We start from the raw sequence: 17,896 nt of genomic DNA, 5'->3' as shown, positions 1-17,896 counted from the left end.
AACCCAGGAATTCAAATCAGTTCACATCTAGTTTCAAAACTGAATTTTGTTTCCGGACATAGGGGCGGGTAAACGATTTATTGAGCCAACATTCACTCGCTCATTCACTGGCGCAGTGATATCACTTGCAGGGGGCTTTGGGCGGGAAGCGGTGGTACATTTCCAACAAGTCGCCAACGATGGAGCATTCAAACAGAGAAATTCCACTCAGGAACCGTCAGAAGAATTTTGTTCCGGATTTAAAGCCGTATCAAATTAGTCCACGCCCCAGTCGTCTCAACGTGGGACTCGAACAAACTAACCATTCGCAGATGCTGACGTTTGGACAACCGCTTAAAATCCGACATGCTTCTGGACTCCACTCATGCCCGTAGCAGGATTTTCTGAACGTCTGACCACACCCACTGTGATGTTTACAAGATCAAGGCCCTACAGAAGCTAGAAGTAATGAAAGGCAAGGAGGGAGCCATTTAAGAGTTTTGCTTTTTCAAACTGAAACCCTGCTTTGTGTAATTTGTCGTGAGATTTGCATGAGGCTAATTTTGTTTGGGTTCCAGGCCAAGAAGAAAACCAGAGGTCCTAATTGGATCAAGAATAATCGTGAAAGTTTTATCGTGGAGTGAGATGGATAAACTAACAAGAACTTTAAGAGACTATGATTTGGAAGTGTTTAAAAGGGAGTGGAAGAAATTTAGAGGATATATAGAAAAAGAGTGGAACCTAAAAGGACATTGGACAATTTTTTTAATAATGAGTATGAGAAAAGGGAGAAATTGAACTTTGATTGGTTAAGGGTACCTTTATAAGTGAACTCAAGTATATAACTTCAGCAGGAGTCTAGTAACGGAGGGAGGGGGGATTAGAAAATATCATATGGGTTAGAAATAGTAATGATATAAACAGACATTGTTACCATATGTTATTAATAAATTGTTTAAAACCGGAAAAAAAAAAAGAATAACCATTTCCTCTCCTGTGTTGCCTATTTCCTGTGTGATTCAGCCTCTGGGTGGGGTGGAGAAAAATTTGGGGTAAGAAAACCCAACACTGCCTAAAGGGACAGGATGGGCGGGCACATCGGAAAGCTGTCTCTGGATCATCCAGGTGAGACTTTGGAAATGGACCTCAGATTTCAGCTGAAGGCTGTTCTTTAGAGACCAGGATTTGGCCACTTGAAAAGGTCTTGATTTAAGATTCAGTGCCCCGCTGCCTTGGCAGGGCTGATGTTAAATCCATAGCTGCCTTGGGGGGAAGGTTCCTATACCACTCCCTTTAGAAACAGTGGCCAGAAACAGGCCTTGGTGCTGTCCTTCAGGTTTGGTTACAGGTTCCTGGAACCTAGTGAAGATTATGTCCTGTAGTTGCTGAGCAACTACTAATGTTTTCCAGATAATTAGATGTATAAGTGCAAGAATGTTTTGCCAGTTTCTTAATTTGGAGGGGGGGGATCCCAGCTGGTTTGGTCCTGAAACAATTATGGGGGTGCAACTCCAAAAAGCAGTGTGGAAACTTGCACTCCTTCCTGCCTGGCATACCTTTTCATACCTTATATTCTAGTCCAGTTTTCCATCTTTCCATAGGTTTACCTGATCCCAAAACCGCAGATAAGCAGATCTGTCTATGGGGCTGTTCTGACCACAATATTGGAGTCTGTCAGGTAGATGCTCTTTATTATTGTGGCTAGGAGGAGGCACTTGCCATCCAGCATCCATGAACTGGGCTTTTCTACTGACCTTATCTCTGATCTCATTTCCTCCCACTCTTCTCCTGACTGTGACCATTGTTCTGGGCACCCACTCCTGACTCTCTGCCATCTTCTCCCTCCCTCTGTATCATGTGCTGTGACAGAATGACCTTGCTGGCGGTACTTCCCAAGCTGTGCTCTCTTGCCAACGAGCCAGTGGTGCCACAGAAGTAACAGAGGGTTACATCCCTCGAAAAGGAGGCTGTGTCTGTGAATGGCTACAGGTGCCAGCGATATGGAGAGTTCTTTTGTTTTAAAAGGCTCTTTTTGGAAAACTAAAGAACAAATAGAATTGAAGAACAAATTGGGGGGGGGGCAGGAACCCTCCATGAACTGAATGAAGAAAATGGATATATCGTTCACACACTCCAGCTAACTATCCTATAACAAGCTTGCTGTTTCCCATTTGGTGACCCAGTTCACATGTACTATATACAGGAAAAATGGGAATGCTAGCATTGGAATTCCTGAGCTCTTCTGATTGTGAAAAGAGACTGTGATCCATTTTGAAACTCAAGAGTAGGGACAGTAGGGCCTGTGAGCTCACTGGAGTTCACACTCAGAAGAATAATCCTAGTAGTTAAAGAGTGTGATTATGGTCACTTGGGAAATTAGCATACTAAATGCTGAAAAGAAAAAACCCCACAATGGTCATCTCGTGTTCAAAAGTTTTGCTCTCATCGTTACAAAGAGAATCGGGCTAAACCCTGGCTCAAATTAAGCCTGGCTACAACATATAAAGAGAGAATCTGGATACACTTTCTGGTAGAAAAGTAAGGGAGACAGACGTTTTACATGTATTTTTCATCATATTTTTCATTGTAAAAGCCCTCCCATCTCCCCTGTCAGTTTAAGAAAATGCTTCCCTATCCATACTGTGCAAATTATATCTTCATAAATACCTATATTCAGTTCTGAACTGGGCTGTACAGTAGGGATCCTTAGGACCATGAACAGACAAAACATATTTCTACAAACCTGAAAAATGCTCCAGGGTTACAGAAAAATCTGAAATCTTTAAAATGACAGGGGCGGGTGATAGTGGTGGTGGTTAACCTCCTCAAACAGTAGAAGCAGCATATGTAGCTTTAAGAAATGAATATCCCCTGAGATCTCAGTGGGCTTTCTGGAAATTGCCATAATATTAGTGTTAAACCTTGGTTTTGGTAGTAAAATACAGAAGGATAGAAGCAGGGCCCTTTCCAGGTCTGTTTTGGCCTCCCAGTCCACTTCTGATCCCTTGATCCAGCAATAATTACTGGCAACTTGCTATCACACAACTTATGCAATAATGCAACTCACCCAAGTCGGCAGTGACCACCTGGTAACTTGTTACTATGTGACAGTGGCCATTGCATAAATTGCCTGGGCAACTTGCTACCGTACAACTGGCCTAGTTCCCACAGTGACATTCTTTGGTTCAGTGACAGCCACCATGCAACTTGAACAATTTGGCTGGGTCCAGAAGCAACCACCACACAACTTACCTGAATGACTTACTGCTTCATGGCTTCTGCAACATGGCTAGGATTTTTCCAGTGAAAGGCTACCGGGGGGAGGGAAGGAGAGAAATCTGAGAGCCAGCGTAGTGTAATGGTTAGAGCGTTGGACTAGGGTCTGGGAGACCCAGGTTTGAATCCTTACACTGCCATGGAAATCTGCTGAGTGCCCTTGGACCAGTAACATACTCTTAGCCTAACCTATCTCACTCTGCAAACTCACTGATCTTGAAAGGAGAAAGGATATGGGGACTGCCAGGAGGAGAGAAGTAGAAAATAGTTTGGGGAAGGGGATACAAAGGAAATAGAGGTGTCCCCCCAAAGACCTTGTAGGCCCTGTTCTTTTTCAAGCTATATTATTCATAATTTCTAGAATAGATTTCAGCATGCCAAGTGCTGTATTGGTTTATCTCTTTTCTTCTTCCAATAACTTTGTAAAATAAACGAGGCTAGGCTTAAATGAGATTTGCGCAAGGAAAGCCGGTGAGCCTTGTGACTGAAATGGGAATTTGATCTTGGATTTCCCACAACCCCAGTTCAGCATTCCAGTTTTCTGATGGGGGAGGGAAGATGATGAGTAGGAGGCAGGCATTACAGTCCATGATGGACAGGGAGTTGTGCAAAATATAGATTATCTCACCTCCAGATAAATTAAAACCTCATTTGACCCTGGCTCCCAAGTCAACTTTCACATGTTTCACTTCTGAGCAACAAAACCTGGAACCTTGCATCCTTGTGACTACCCCTCCCTATTTGCTACTCTACAAGAAACTGGTTTGAGCTGCTGAGATTGACTCAGAAGTTGCCATTTTCTCTGATTCAGACATTGCCCATATTTTAAAGACAGTCCTGCCTACTGAGCTTATGGACACCTGCTTTCCCTCCCTTGCTCGGGCCTAAGGCTGCTAATCTCCAGGTGAGGCCTGGCAATCTCCCACTATTACAACTGATTTCCGCTAGATCCCCTGGAGAAAATGGCTGCTCTGAAAGGTGGACTCTGTGGCATTGTACCCTGCTGAGGTCCCTCCCCTGGCTCCATCCCAAAATCTCCAGGTATTTTCCTACCTAAAGACCCTACTTGGGCCTGATTTTTATCCCCAGCTCATTCCCTCCCTAGCCCATGAAACACATGTATGTGCCAACTGTTTTTAAAAATTCAGTCAGATTTCACAAACTTAAAGAATATGTATCTGGAGAGTCAAAGTTAATATTGTTTATTTTATTTTATTTTTAGATCAACTCTGTTATTTCCTACCCCATGTCCCCTCTACCTTCCTTACTTTTTCTAAGAAATCAATAAAAATATTTAAAACGAAGAATAGGATGACATCACTAGAGCTGGACTGAGGGAAAGACTGTTCTTTTCAGGGTTTTTTTGGGGTGTGGGGTGGGGTTGCAGTGGAATTGGATGTAAAGAGATCCAGGTGAAGGAATCCCAGGTTGTGGCTAGGGGGAGATGAGTTATTCAACTTCTAATTAAAATGTGGGAGGAAGGGGCAGTGGAAAGATGAAAATCAGGATGGGCTGAGAAGGCCTAAATAAACTACTGAGATTGCCAGAGCAGCCGGCAAAGCTCTCCATTATTTGGAAGAACAGCGGAATGTTGGGATGATCTGTTTACAACTTTCAAGAGATGTTCTAGTAGTTGGATCCATGGGCCACAGAGGCGTATGTCTTTCGCATATTATTATGAGTAAAAACGGAAGATAAAATCGGGATGCTCTTTCTTTGCAAGGAGTCTACGTCTTGATGAAATGGAGGCGGGGGTGGACATTGCTTACATTTAAGTCCCCTAATCTTTGATCTCTCTTTTCTCTCCCTCCTTCCCCAGTCTAAAAACAAATCCGTGCTTTTCGCTCCTCTCGGTTTGGGAGCGAGCTCCGTCTTCTCTGATTGGCCAGAGCGGGGCGCAGCCCCAACCAATGAGCTGCGAGCTGGCCTTCTCCTTGAATGAAGTGTGTGTAATTTGTGAGTTGTTGTGCGTAAGTGAAACTGATCAAAGCGCCACGGCTGGTGTTCTTGGCTCTAGGGGAGAAACTTGCCACATTGGGGGCGAGCGGCTGAGCCAAAGAAGAAGCGAGCGGGGCCCAAGGTCCTAGGCAGGAAAGTTAGTAATAAAATCGACGACCGCACCGTCTCTTCTAAAAAGGAGGGGAGTCAGGTGGCTCCCATCTATCACCCCCCGTCTCCATCCCGAAGTAGGATGTCATAGGGTGCAAATTCGCCGCCACATGCCAGAGGGGACCCGCTCCTTTTCCAAGAAGACCTTCCAACAATGAAGCGTGTCCAGCTCCGAATGTGTTTGCCTTGGCTGGTTTTTTTCCTGTGGAGTTTACAGACCGCAGCTTCTCAAGCAGGTAAGTGACTCTGAGGGCGGAAAGCTTTTCTCCCCCCCCACCCCTCGCCGCCGCCCTGGGCTGGAATCGCAACGCGAAGCTGCTCTTTAAAATAATACACTCGAGAGTCTGTTTAGCCTCAAACAGGGACCTTAAACGCTGGCTGTTTGATCACGATGAGCCAGAGACAGCGTATAAAATCTGGCCCCTTGAAACCGGAGTCCTTCTCTTATTTTGTCCGCCGTGGGGAGGGAAATCGGGCAAGAGTTTCGCGCTGGGGAGCGACTCCTTTGAACCTGTGCGCCGTCGCTGCTGCTGAGCGGCAGAACCTGTTGGTTTGGACTCCCCGGCACCCCCCCCCCCCCCCGCTTTTCTCGGCGCGCTTTAAAGGGAGAGGGAGAGAGAAGTGTGTGTCTCTATGTGGTGAGTGTGTTCCATCCAGCCGGACGGTTTGCTTTCGCAATGTGTGCTGCTTTCAGCGTGAACCCCGCGCGCTGATTGTGGGGTTTGACGGCAAAGGTGCGCGTGTGTCTTCCAGAAGCTGCAAAGAAGGAAGGGCACCTGAAGCCGAAAGAGAAACTTTATGGAATCTGTAAAATGTTGTTTCTCCTGCTGCGTTGCCGAGAAAAGGGCTGGCTTCCGGAGCCAGCTCTCCGGAGGGAACTTCTTCCAAAGATATGGCCCTGGCCCAAGTGATAGGACCAGGGCTTACTGTGATTCACGCTTCAGGGAGGACTTGTTTCCCTGGTGTTCAAGCTTGGCACCTATGAGGAACGAAAATGAATTACTGTCTCTGACCATGTGCAGACTACATCTCTCCATCTCTGCACCACACACCTGTTTCCCTCAGGATTTCATTGAGAGTGACACTGTTTTCCTGTTGTTGGAGAGCCAGTCCACCCAACTTTAGGAGGGATGCCTAAAGCGTTTTACGTGTAATGCAAACAGTGTGGTGTGTGTACTTAGTAAACATGTATTTTCTACTGTTATGTATGATGGGACACCAATTTCCCAGAACTAGGAAGGGCCTCACCTTCATGACACACACAGATGGTAGGGGAAAGAAACCCATTTTACTAAACACTTGTCTGGGAAGGAGATGGGCTTAGAAAAATGAGATAAATAAAAATAAACAATAACATGGCCCTGCATTTGGCAATAGAAGCAAATTATTTATCCCCTAGAGATAGCTGCAGGGCAGACAGAAATTCAACAGAGAAAACTTTGCTCCATGCTGTGAAAAACAGCCATTTGTTGATTTTTGGCCTGTCATAAACCTGCTAAGCACACCCAGTCTTACCTGGAAAAATGTAGCAATCTGAGAGGCTGGAGAAAACAGGGGAAAGGATACCTATATGCTAACAACAGCTTTTGGGCTTTTGAGTGAGATGATCTACCTCACTGTGGTTCCCTCCTCAGACAACTTACACAAGATGAGCTAATGCCCACTCACTCAACTCCCTAATATCCTTTTATAGTCCTTTTGTGTTGGTAGTTTAGGAAGTGATAAAGGGGTGAGTTTATCCCACCCAGCACAGGTTTATGGGTGGAATGGGGTGGTGCTGAATCCATTGTATTGATTGTGGCTAAAATCAAGGATAGCACCTATTCTGGTCTCATTAACCCTCTGTTAGGTAGGAGGGTGTGACCTTGTTTACTTGCTGCTCTAGTCACTAATATGGATTAGAATCCTTACTCCACCCATATCAAGAGAATAAGGGAAGGGGCGGGGGAAACTCTTTAGGGGAAAAGCACTCTGAGGAGGAAAAACCTGTCCTCCAGAAACGGTGTCTGAAGGGGTTGTTTGACCTGCTTAAAGTCATTTTGACCATGCAGTGCTTACACCAAATAACTTTTAGCCCCATTTCCAAGTTGGAAATACTGTGCATTCATAAGCAGAGTTGCCCCTTTCTGAATCCACTGGATCTAGCCAGGGCTGGATATACCTATTTTTGGAGGGGGGCAAAGTTAAAAAATTACCCCCCCACTACCCTCACACCATGAAGATTGACCTGTTTTTGGAGGGGAGAAGGATGCTGGTGGTGCCCCCCCTTACTCTGGCACCTGGGGCGGCTGCCCCCTCTGCCCCCCCCCCCCACATCTGGTCCTGGACACAGCAGGGTCCATATGGCACTGCACTGTTAGAAGCACTCCAGGGGTCTGATGTAGCCCATGACTGGAGTCTGGTTTTCTTCATTTTATGGGATCTACTGGGCCAGAATGGGAGAGGACCCCACAGTGGATCCTGCTGAACGATTGCAGAGGAGAAGAAAGGGGAAGCACATTCCCTCAGGATGGCTGGTCCCTTTTCATTCCTGCAGTCTGGCACATTTCCTTCTACACCTTGCCAGGAGGGTTCCAAGTGCAAAGATTAAACACCAGCCCAGGGAGTGAAGGATCTGATTTGCAAAGGGCTAAGTCCACATGGCCCTATCTTGTTTTGTTGCTTTTGAAGCCAACAGACTTTGATAAATGGAGAAGTTCCTTAAATGAGTGCTGTTCAAAAGATTAACTTTTCCCATTAGGATGCAGGTAATTAAGAATATTTTGCACTGCACACAGGCTGAAATAAACACCTGTTTGTGAGGGGGAGTCAAAGAGCAATTAGCTGCCCTTTTATGTATTTACTTATTCACACCCTGCCTCTTTCCCCAATAGGAATCCAAAGTGACTTCCATCATTCTCGGCTCCTGTGTTTTTATCCTCACAACAACCCCCTGAGGCAGGTTAGGCTGGCAGTGTGTGATTGCCCTAGGTCTCCCAGCTAGCTTCCATGCCAGAGAGTGGGGATTCAAACCTGGGTCTTCCACATCCTAGTCCAACACTCCAACCACTACAGCACGCTGGTTTGGTAGATTTTGGGCATAAAGGGAAAAGACCATATCACCATGCACAGTCACTATAACCCTTTCTATCTTGGGGGTGAGTGAGTGGGAATGTCTCTTATGGCATAACTATGCCCTGACCTGGATGGCCCAAGTTAGCCTAATCTCATCAGAGCTTGGAAGCTAAGCAGGGCCAGGCCTGGTTAATAGGTGGATGGGAGACCACCAAGGAATACCAGGGCTGCTATGCAGAGGCGGGCAATGGCAAACCACCTCTGAACATCTCTTGCCTTGATAACTCTATGGGGGCACAAAAATGGGTCACACCAGTTAAGTGCACCATTAAGTTGCACTTGAACAGGCATTGCAGTCCCCCAGCTCTACTTTTAAAACAGCTAAGCAGCTAAACTGCGCAGAATGGTAAAGCTGCAGTCCAACATCTGCTCATTACCTTAGTTCGATCCCAGCAGAAGCTGGGTTCAGGTAGCCGGCTCGAGGTTGACTCAACCTTCCAACCTTCCGAGGTTGGTAAAATGAGTACCCAGCTTGCTGGGGAGAAAGTGTAGATGACTGTGGAAAGCAATGGCAAACCACCCTGTAAAAAGTCTGCTGTGAAAGTGTTGTGAAAGCAACATCACCCCAGTCGGAAATGACTGGTGCTTGCACAGGGGACTACCTTGACCTTTTTAAACTGCAGAAGCCACCCCAACTATCGGGGAACTATCTGAGGGCAAGACGTCCTCCAGTGGATCCCTCTCACTAAGCATCCTATCACCTTACATTCACCCCTATGTCACCATTCACTCTTTGGCCATATGAAGATGAAAAGGAGGCCAGGATGGGAGTTGTAGAATGTGCCAAACATTCTGCTCCAGACTTTTAACGTATTCTACGAGAAGGAAGGTTAGTCTCTGTGACTGAGTGAAAGAGCAGTTTTTATTCTGCCTTTGTGCTTGGGAAAGTTGCTATTTTACCATTACATAGAATCAGTAATACAGTTTCTAAATGGCTCAGTATGTTCCTTGGTTACAGGAGCTCTCAACGTTTGAACTGATTGAATTCCGGAAGAGAATGTGTGTGCTAATAATTTTGAACACAAGATTTTTATCTTGCTTTTTAGTGCAAGGTGACTTGTCAGTTTTAAAATCCAATGGTGATAGGAATAGTAGTTGTGTGTGTTTGTATATCTATTTTAAATAAAATATAAATATCTCTACAAAAGACTGTATTGCATATATGCACATTGTAATGGTTAGCTGTGCTACTGAGAACTTTGTGGGCCTGTAGTGAATAGTCAGTGTATCTTCTACTGTGGGAAGCACAGTGTGTAAGATGGGCTCATCTCTGATCTCACACTGGACTTTGCAGGTGCCGGAAGCAGCAAGACAGTGAAATGGTTAGAGTTCTGAATGAGGCTCAGGGAGATCCAGGTTCCTATCCTCACTCTGCTGTGGAATCTCACTGGGTGACCTTGAGCCAGGTAGGGCTGCCAACCTCCAGGTGGCACCTGGAGATCTGCTATTACAGCTGATCTCCAGGTGACCAAAATCAGCTCCTCTGACGAAAATGGCTGCTTTGGAGGGCAGACTGTATGGCATTGCTGAAGCCCCTCCTCTCCCAAGGCTCCACCCCTAAAATCTTCAGAGCTGGCAGTCCTACTAACCAACCTCATGGGGCATTATGAGGATAAAATGGAGTAGAGAATGATGAATGTCACTTTGGGTCTCCAGGCAGGAGTCAGGACATAAATGTAGTAAGGAAATCTTGCATACATCCATGAACTCATGCAAATGGTCACTCTAAAGCAGTGGTCCCCAACCTTTTTGGCACCAGGGACCAGTTTTGTGGAAGACAATCTTTTCACGGACCGGGGGGGCGGGGGAGGCGATGGTTTTGGGATGATACAATTGTGCACTTTATTTTGGTGTGGTGGTTAAGTGTATGGACTCTTATCTGGGAGAACTGGGTTTGATTCCCCACTCCTCCACTTGCAGCTGCTGGAATGGCCTTGGGTCAGCCATAGCTATTGCAAAAGTTGTCCTTGAAAGGGCAGCTTCTGGGAGAGCTCTCTCAGCCCCACCCACCTCACAGAGTGTCTGTTGTGGGGGAGGAAGATCAAGGAGATTGTAAGCCACTCTGAAATTTTAAGTGGAGGGCAGGATATAAATCCAGTGTCGTCGTCTTATTATTATTACTACATTGTAATATATAATGAAATAATTATACAACTCACAGCCCGGTTGCTAACAGGCCATGGACCGGGGGTTGGAGACCCCTGCTCTAAAGGGAAGAGCAGACCATGCCTGAAGCACCTGGCCACCTCCAGGTGCCTTTTCCAGCAGGAAATGGGACAGCTGCCCCCTTTGTGAGGTTTCTGTGATGTCCCAGTTAGCGATACCATTCCTGGTGGAAGCAGATGGGCCAAGCATGTCTGGTTGGCAGTGGGCTCTCTGCCAGGCTGCAAGTCTTTGATGACCAGTCCTGCCAGCCTTCAGCACCAGTCTGGACGCCATCGTATTCCATCTGTGGCACATCCATCTTCTTGATTTTGTGATTTTAGCGGTACGGCATATCTTGCAGTCTCCTCCACTGCTAGTGCCGGACAACATACGAACCATCTAAACTACTTCCTGCTTGTACTAAATAAAGAGGCAGTAAACCCCACCCCCCTCAAAAAAAGAAAATAAAAACTTTCCCAGAAGCACCTCAACGATCCTCTCCTTTCTGAATGGGTCAGCAATTGGGAAAGATCCAGGTGGACAGCTGAGTTGGTTTGAAGCAATAGAATAAAGTGGGAGTCCAGTAGAACCTTTAAGACCAACAACGTTTTATTCAGAATGTAAGCTTTTCTGTGACAGTTTCTCCTTCTTGGAGGGCACAGTCATTTTTCCTTCCTGGGTTAATGAGGTTTTTAAATTTATATATATATCTATAAAATTGATGTGGCAACTGGAGGAATGAATGTTGTTATGGACCTTGTTTATGTTTTTATCCAGTGACAATTGTTAATAGGCTCTTTTTCCCGCCTCCCTGGGTCATAATTGAGACCAGCTTTTCCTGGTTGCTCGAAACCAGTTTTGTGTCAACATTCTTGACCTCTGCTAATTGCTTTCCCCTTGTATGCTGTAGACATTGTCAATGAAAAGAAAAACAAACAGTGTCCATTGGAGGAAAACCTCTCTCCACTGTAGGGATTCCTAGCTAAAACACACCTGCTCTCGCTGAGACTGGGCAGGACTTTGTAGGAGTCCTTCCACCACCCTTCCTATTAGCTGTCCTACAACCAAACTCAGATATAACCACCTGTGCTTTCTTCTCTAAGTAAGTGGATCTGTAAATCCACCACCTCTAGCTTTTCCTGATTCCTCTCCCCCATGTGTATTCAAACGTGTGGATGTTTCCTAGTAGTAGTGTTACAATGCAAATTATGAGCTAGAGCTCACCAAGGCTTATAAGGTTGCCAATCCCCAGTTGGGGGTAGGGGATCCCCATGAGGTATAATGTCCCTATAGGGTATAATGAGAATTGATTAGAGGGTATCTGAGGCTCTGGGGGCTGTTTTTTGAGGTAGAGGCACCAATTTTTCAGCATAGCATCTGGTGCCTCTTCTAAAAAAAATCTCCAAGTTTCAAAAAGGATTGGACCAGGGGGTCCAATTCTATGAGCCCCAAAAGAATGTACCCGAATCCTCCATTATGAGAGCCCAGTTTGGTGTAGTGGTTAAATGCGCACAACCAGTGCTTCTTTTGTAACAAAAACCCAGCAGGAACTTATTTGCGTGTTAGGCCACACTCCCTGACTGCATTCCTGTGCATTCTTGCTCAAAAAACCCCTGATCCAGACCTTCACAGGGTTGTTGTGAGCATAGTATGAAGAAAAGTAGAATGGTGTAAGCTGCTTTGGGTCTTCATTAGGGAGAAATGTGGGTTGAAATGAAGCAAATGAACAAAAAGTACATAGACATGGAATAACCCTAGCCAACTCATTGGGAACCATGGAGAAGAAAAATCCAAGACAGTTTTAAAGATACAGTACCTCTTGTTTTTAGAGATCAAGCATTAAGGGGATCCCATTTCAGGTTTGGAATTCAGTCTTTCACTGGGTTATTGCCTAAGACAACAGAGCAACCAGGGCAATCTTCTAGGCTAACCTTGATCTGTCATTTTCCTTCAGTTTACATTTGGACAATCCCAGGGTACAATATACTAGGTTAAAGGGCATCTGCACCTCCTACGGCACCCTATCTTGATCTGAAGATAAGAAAAAGGCAATCTTGTCCATCTTTTTGACACCCCAGCATCTTCTTTTCAACACCACTTCTTATCCATCCTCTTTCATGTCACATCACTACACGTAGCCATACTGTTCACCTTGCACATACTCTCTTCATGTTTTCATGGAACAGTTCCCTTCCAGAAAAGGGGCTCATGGGTAGGATGCCTTCTGAGACTAGGCTCCATGGTTTCTGATCAGTTCTCTGCTATGTTAATGTGCAAAAATACTCTAATATAGAGATGGATCCTACGCGAGATGCAGGGCCAGCTGTGGATTGCCTGGCACCCTAGGCAAGGCTAACTTCTGGTGCCCCCCCTACATTGCTAATGTCACTGAGTCACATGGGGACCCCCAATTCAGACTGGCACCCTAGGCAATCACCTAGTTTGTCTAGTGGCAGGACTGGCCTTGCAGAGAGGGGATCTTCCCCTTTACCCTGGCAGCTCCTGTGACCCCTGAAAAGGCATTGTCTGGAATCTTGGGACCCCCTTAGAGACAAAAAGTCATGTAATGAGAAGAAGGAATTGGATGGGGTTGCCAACTCAAGGTCAGGAAACTGCTGGAGATTTTAGGGTGCAGCCTGAGGAGAGACACCAGATAAGACTACTAGGGTTCACCCTTTTCTCCAGGAGAGCTGATTTTGTCTGCAGATCAGTTGTAATTCTGGAAGATTCCTACGTTCCACCTGGAGGTTGGAAACCCTAGAATCAGATGAAATCACCCATTTTTCCACCAGCTGAGGTTTCACTGGTGAATGAGGATCTGTAGATGGAAGGCCATTTTATACACATGGTTGATAGGATTCATCCCGTAGATTTTAATAGAAGGAAATAATTGTATTGTAGGGTTGGGTGGCACCAGAAAAATCATCAATCCTTTGCCCTGTGCAGCCCTAGCCACAAATTGGCTCCCTGAAAAATTAACTCGCATTGTCACCGAGACTGTGGGATTGCACAGGAAGAGAGAGACATTTGTTCCAAACGCCTGCAGAACACAGTTCTGGATTACTCATGGCAGTAAGTCAAGCCACATATTACAGACAGACACAAAGTAAAGACGAAAATGCATTCTCTGATTCATGACTTATTTGTAATTCACTCTTTGTGCAGGAGTGCAGAATGGTGTACACTGGAGTTGTTTCATTTGAGCTTTGCAACAGCTCTATGAAGTAAGTTAGGCTAAGAGAGACAGTAACTTGCACAAGACCCGCTGACGAAACTTGGTTTCTTTCATCTCACTCTGATGTTCTACTCGCTGGTCCAAACTGGTTTTCGTCATGTGCATCTGGATTTGCCACACATCTGGGTGATGGCTAATGATTAAAATAGTATGCGGAAGAGATAACACAAGTGTTTGTGGTTGAGGGCGGCTTTCAGGGTGCAACACATTCTTTATATAAAGGTGTCTTCTGTCACTGGAGGACGAGAAGTTGGTAACTTGGTACCATCCCGCTCAGGGCAAAGCATCCGCGGGGGTTGAGAAAGGTATGATAATGTGGCAGCTACCTAATGAAGCTGATTTCTCTGCCATGTTTGTTTCTGTTTGGCTTATGTCCAGTTTCCAGCCATTGGTTGAGTTTCTGCTTCCTCTTTCAGATTTGTCACTCATGTTCTTCCCGTTTGATTGGTTAAGTATCTTAAATCTCTTGCACAGGGTTTAATCTGGAAGCTACCTGGTTCAGGAGTGGGATTCGTGACTACTGTGTTCAAACTAGATAGTGGACATTGGAAATTCTCCAGTCAATTACTTTTACCTTGGAGTCATTTTTTGAGCACTAGATAGGTTGGTTGTAGTTAGTCAGCAGACAGGGAAAGGCATTCTTTATGCATTCTAATGTTCTTTCTTCTCCAGACATCTCGCAATTCTTAGAGCATCATGACACCACTTCTGAGTACAACCAGAAGTTCCTTTGAATGCCATCACTTCCACCCATTTTTGTTCCCACGGGAGCAAAGAGCCCCAGCAGGGCTTGGAACAGGGGGGAAGGGGAATTGCCTCTTGGTCCTGGACTGATGGAATCCCTAACCCTCATGAACCCTTAGTAGCGTAGCCCACATTCAGACAGTCATATTAACCAGAGCAGGCCCATAGACAGAAAATTTTAGGGGGGGGCAGGGAATAAAATTTCAGGTGGAGGGCCCCGGGGCCCCAAAATGAGCCCTCTCTCTCTCTCTCAGCTTGGCTTCGCGAACGAAGATTTAAGAAGGGTGCAATAGTCCACGTCTGCTGCAGGCTCGCTGGTGGCTGACAAGACCAACGCGGGACAGGCAGGTCCGGCCACAGTGGCTGCAGGGAAAAGTCTGATTTAGGGTTGGTGCTGTAGCAGTGCGATTCTTCCTCAGTCTCCTTTTGTCCTCAAGACCAGCTATGCGTGCGTTCTCAAAGGAAGAGACAGCCTGGTGGATGGTGTGTCTCCATGCTTTGCGATCTGAGGCTAGGTCAGACCACTGGTGATGGTTGATGCGACAGGTGCCAAGGGATTTCTTCAAGGAGTCCTTGTACCTCTTCTTTGGTGCCCCTCTATTTCGATGGCCGGTGGAGAGTTCGCCATACAGGGCAATCTTGGGAAGGCGGTGGTTTTCCATCCTAGAAATATGCCCTGCCCAGCGCAGCTGCGTCTTCAGCAGCAGTGCCTCGATACTGGTAACCTCTGCCCGCTTGAGGACTTCAGTGTTGGTCACAAAGTCACTCCAGTGGATGTTGAGGATGGTGCGAAGGCAGCGCTGATGAAAGCGCTCGAGGAGTCGCAGGTAATGACGGTATAAAACCCACTATTCGGAGCCGTAGATGAGGGTTGTCATCACAACCGCTTTGTAAACATTGATCTTTGTGCCTTTTTTCAGATGCTTGTTGCTCCACACTCTTTTGTGCAGTCGGCCAAATGCACGGTTTGCCTTTGCCAGCCTGTTGTCAATCTCCTTGTCGATCTTGGCATCTGAGGAGATGATGCACCCCAGGTAGCTGAACTGCTGGACTGTCTTCAGAACTGATTCACCCACAGTGATGCAGGGAGGGTGATAATCTTCCTGGGGTGCAGGCTGGTGGAGAGCCACACACTTTAAAATGACATCAAACACTTGAAAAAGTGGGGCGGAGGGCAGAGCAAGGGACACCAGAGTGGCAGGGAGATTGGAGCCTGCTAGAGCGGTGGGGAGCTTGAGGCTGCCAGAGCAGCAGCAGCAGAGAGGAGGGGCTGCTATAGCAGCGGGGAGATCTGGGGCTGCCAGAGCAATGGGGAAAGGGAGGGCCATACAGGTGGAAGGGGGGTTTGGGTGGAGCGGCCCCCCTGGAGCCCCCGGTAGCTATGGACCTGAACCAGAATGAGTTGAGTTACCATGGTTTTGTATGAATTTGAGACCAAGTTCCAAAATGTGTGCACACACACAAAAACCTTGTCCAAATTTTGTTTTGCTTTGGACATAGGATCCCCAGGTCTAGCAGGCAATTGCTCAAGGCCTACCCATTTTACGGCACTCTACCCCAGGGTTTCTTCCAGTGACATGGAAAATGCTGGACACGACTCTTGAATTGCATGAAGGTCACACAGTGGCTTTGAGTCTGGTTTTAATCCTCTTAGTATAGAGAAGTATAGAGTCAAAGGGGGCAGGGCAAATGTCATTTTGCTGAACTCAAAAGGCCTTTCGTTCCTTCAGTCTCTACAGTCCAGACTAAAGAATGCCATAATCACATGCTTTGCAGATTCAAAAAGGTACTTACCCCAACCTAGGGTTGCCACCCTCCAGGTGGTAGTTGGAGGTCTCCTGGGATTATACCTGATATCTGAGCGGCAGAGATCAGTTCACCTGGAGAAAATGGCCGCTTTGGAAGGTGGACTGCATGGCATTTAGGGTTGCCAGCTTCCAGGTGAGGCCTGGAGATCTCCCGCTTTTACAACTGACCTCCAGCTGGTAGTGATGAGCTCCCCTGGAGAAAATGGCTGCTTTGAAGGGTGGACTCTATGAGCATTGTACCATGCTGAGGCCCCTCCCTTCCTTTTCCCTCCCCTCCCCACCCCCTCCCAGATCTACCCCTGAAGTCTCCAGTTATTTTCCAACACCCACCTGGAAGCCCTAATGCATTCTATCACGCTGAAGTCCGCCCCCCACAAACTCCTCCCTTCTCAGGCTCCACCCCCAAGATCTCCAGGTTTTTTCCAATCCAGAGAATCCTCAAGTACAACATTTCTGCCCTGTGAATTTCAGTGCTGGTGCTCAGTGTGTTTAGGAAGTTATACCCAGGGCTTTTTTCCCTAGCAGGAACTCATGTGCATATTAGGCCACACCCCTCTCATGTATCCAATCCTCCAAGAGCTCACAGGGCTCTTAGTACAGGGCCTACTGTAAGCTCCAAGAGGATTGGCTACATCAGGGGTGTGTGGCTTAATATGCAAAGGAGTTCCTGCTACAAAAAATACTATTTGAGGCAGAGGAGCTTGTGCAAATGCATGGATATTCTTCTTCAGATGTTCTGGGCCACTCAGCCCAAGCAGCGGAATCTGATTCAGGGTCAGATCCTTCCCCTGCCCTAGAACTGACGCTCTTCTCTGCTCCCTTTCCTATGGCTTCAGCAGACATGTGTTGCAACTTCCCAGTCAGGCTGAGGGGCTGTGTCTTAATCTGTCCTATCTGCATAAAGCTCTGGCTGCCAGAGATTTGCATGACCGAGGCTGGCAGGATGGTCCCTCCCATCTGAATCACTCCTGAAGGACCTTACGTAAAAGGTAGTGCTTGCTCAGTCAATAGCGACAAGTGCAAAGGGAAAAAAAGTGGGGAGAAAACACCAGGTGTGGGTTCTGGGGAAGGGATCAGTCATGAAGCAACACCAACCAACCGAAAACATGAAGGAGGAGGAGATAAAGAAAGATGATCTGCTCCGGGGATTGTCTCCAAACAAGGAGTGTCAAGTCTTTTTTGGTAGAAAAAGCCCAGCAGGAACTCGTGTGTATTAGGCCACACCCCCTGATACCCAAGCCAGCCAGAACTGCGTTCCTGTGCATTCCTGCTCAAAAAAAGTCCTGAGGGGTATCAAAAAGTGACAGGGCTCCTGCTTCTTCCCACAACTGGATTGTATCCTCTCCTACTGGCCTTGCAGGGTTTCCATGCAAAGAGACTAAGGCAAAATAGCAGCAGCATCCCCAAGGTTAGAGAGTAGGGTTGCCAATCCTCAGGTGAGGGCAGGGGATCCCCTGGTTTGGAGGCCCTCAGGGTAATCAGAAAT

The 17,896-nt window shown here is 46.6% G+C and overlaps 1 protein-coding gene across 1 annotated transcript in view; it reads left to right on the top strand.

Annotated features, from left to right (window-relative positions):
- The first annotated feature begins 5,170 nt into the window (after nt 1–5,170).
- The window catches only part of ERBB3 (erb-b2 receptor tyrosine kinase 3), a 138,772-nt gene continuing 126,046 nt past the window's right edge, over nt 5,171–17,896 (top strand). The window contains exon 1 of the mRNA XM_060252442.1: nt 5,171–5,600. Coding sequence (XP_060108425.1) covers nt 5,519–5,600 — 82 coding nt within the window. The 5' untranslated portion in view covers nt 5,171–5,518. The remainder of the gene's footprint in view (nt 5,601–17,896) is intronic.

This window comes from Heteronotia binoei, chromosome 13 (assembly GCF_032191835.1).
Source record: "Heteronotia binoei isolate CCM8104 ecotype False Entrance Well chromosome 13, APGP_CSIRO_Hbin_v1, whole genome shotgun sequence".
In the NCBI taxonomy this organism is placed as follows: Eukaryota; Metazoa; Chordata; class Lepidosauria; order Squamata; family Gekkonidae; genus Heteronotia; species Heteronotia binoei.
The sequence above is the reverse complement of the archived record's forward strand: the minus strand, read 5'-3'. Positions and strand labels throughout refer to the sequence as shown.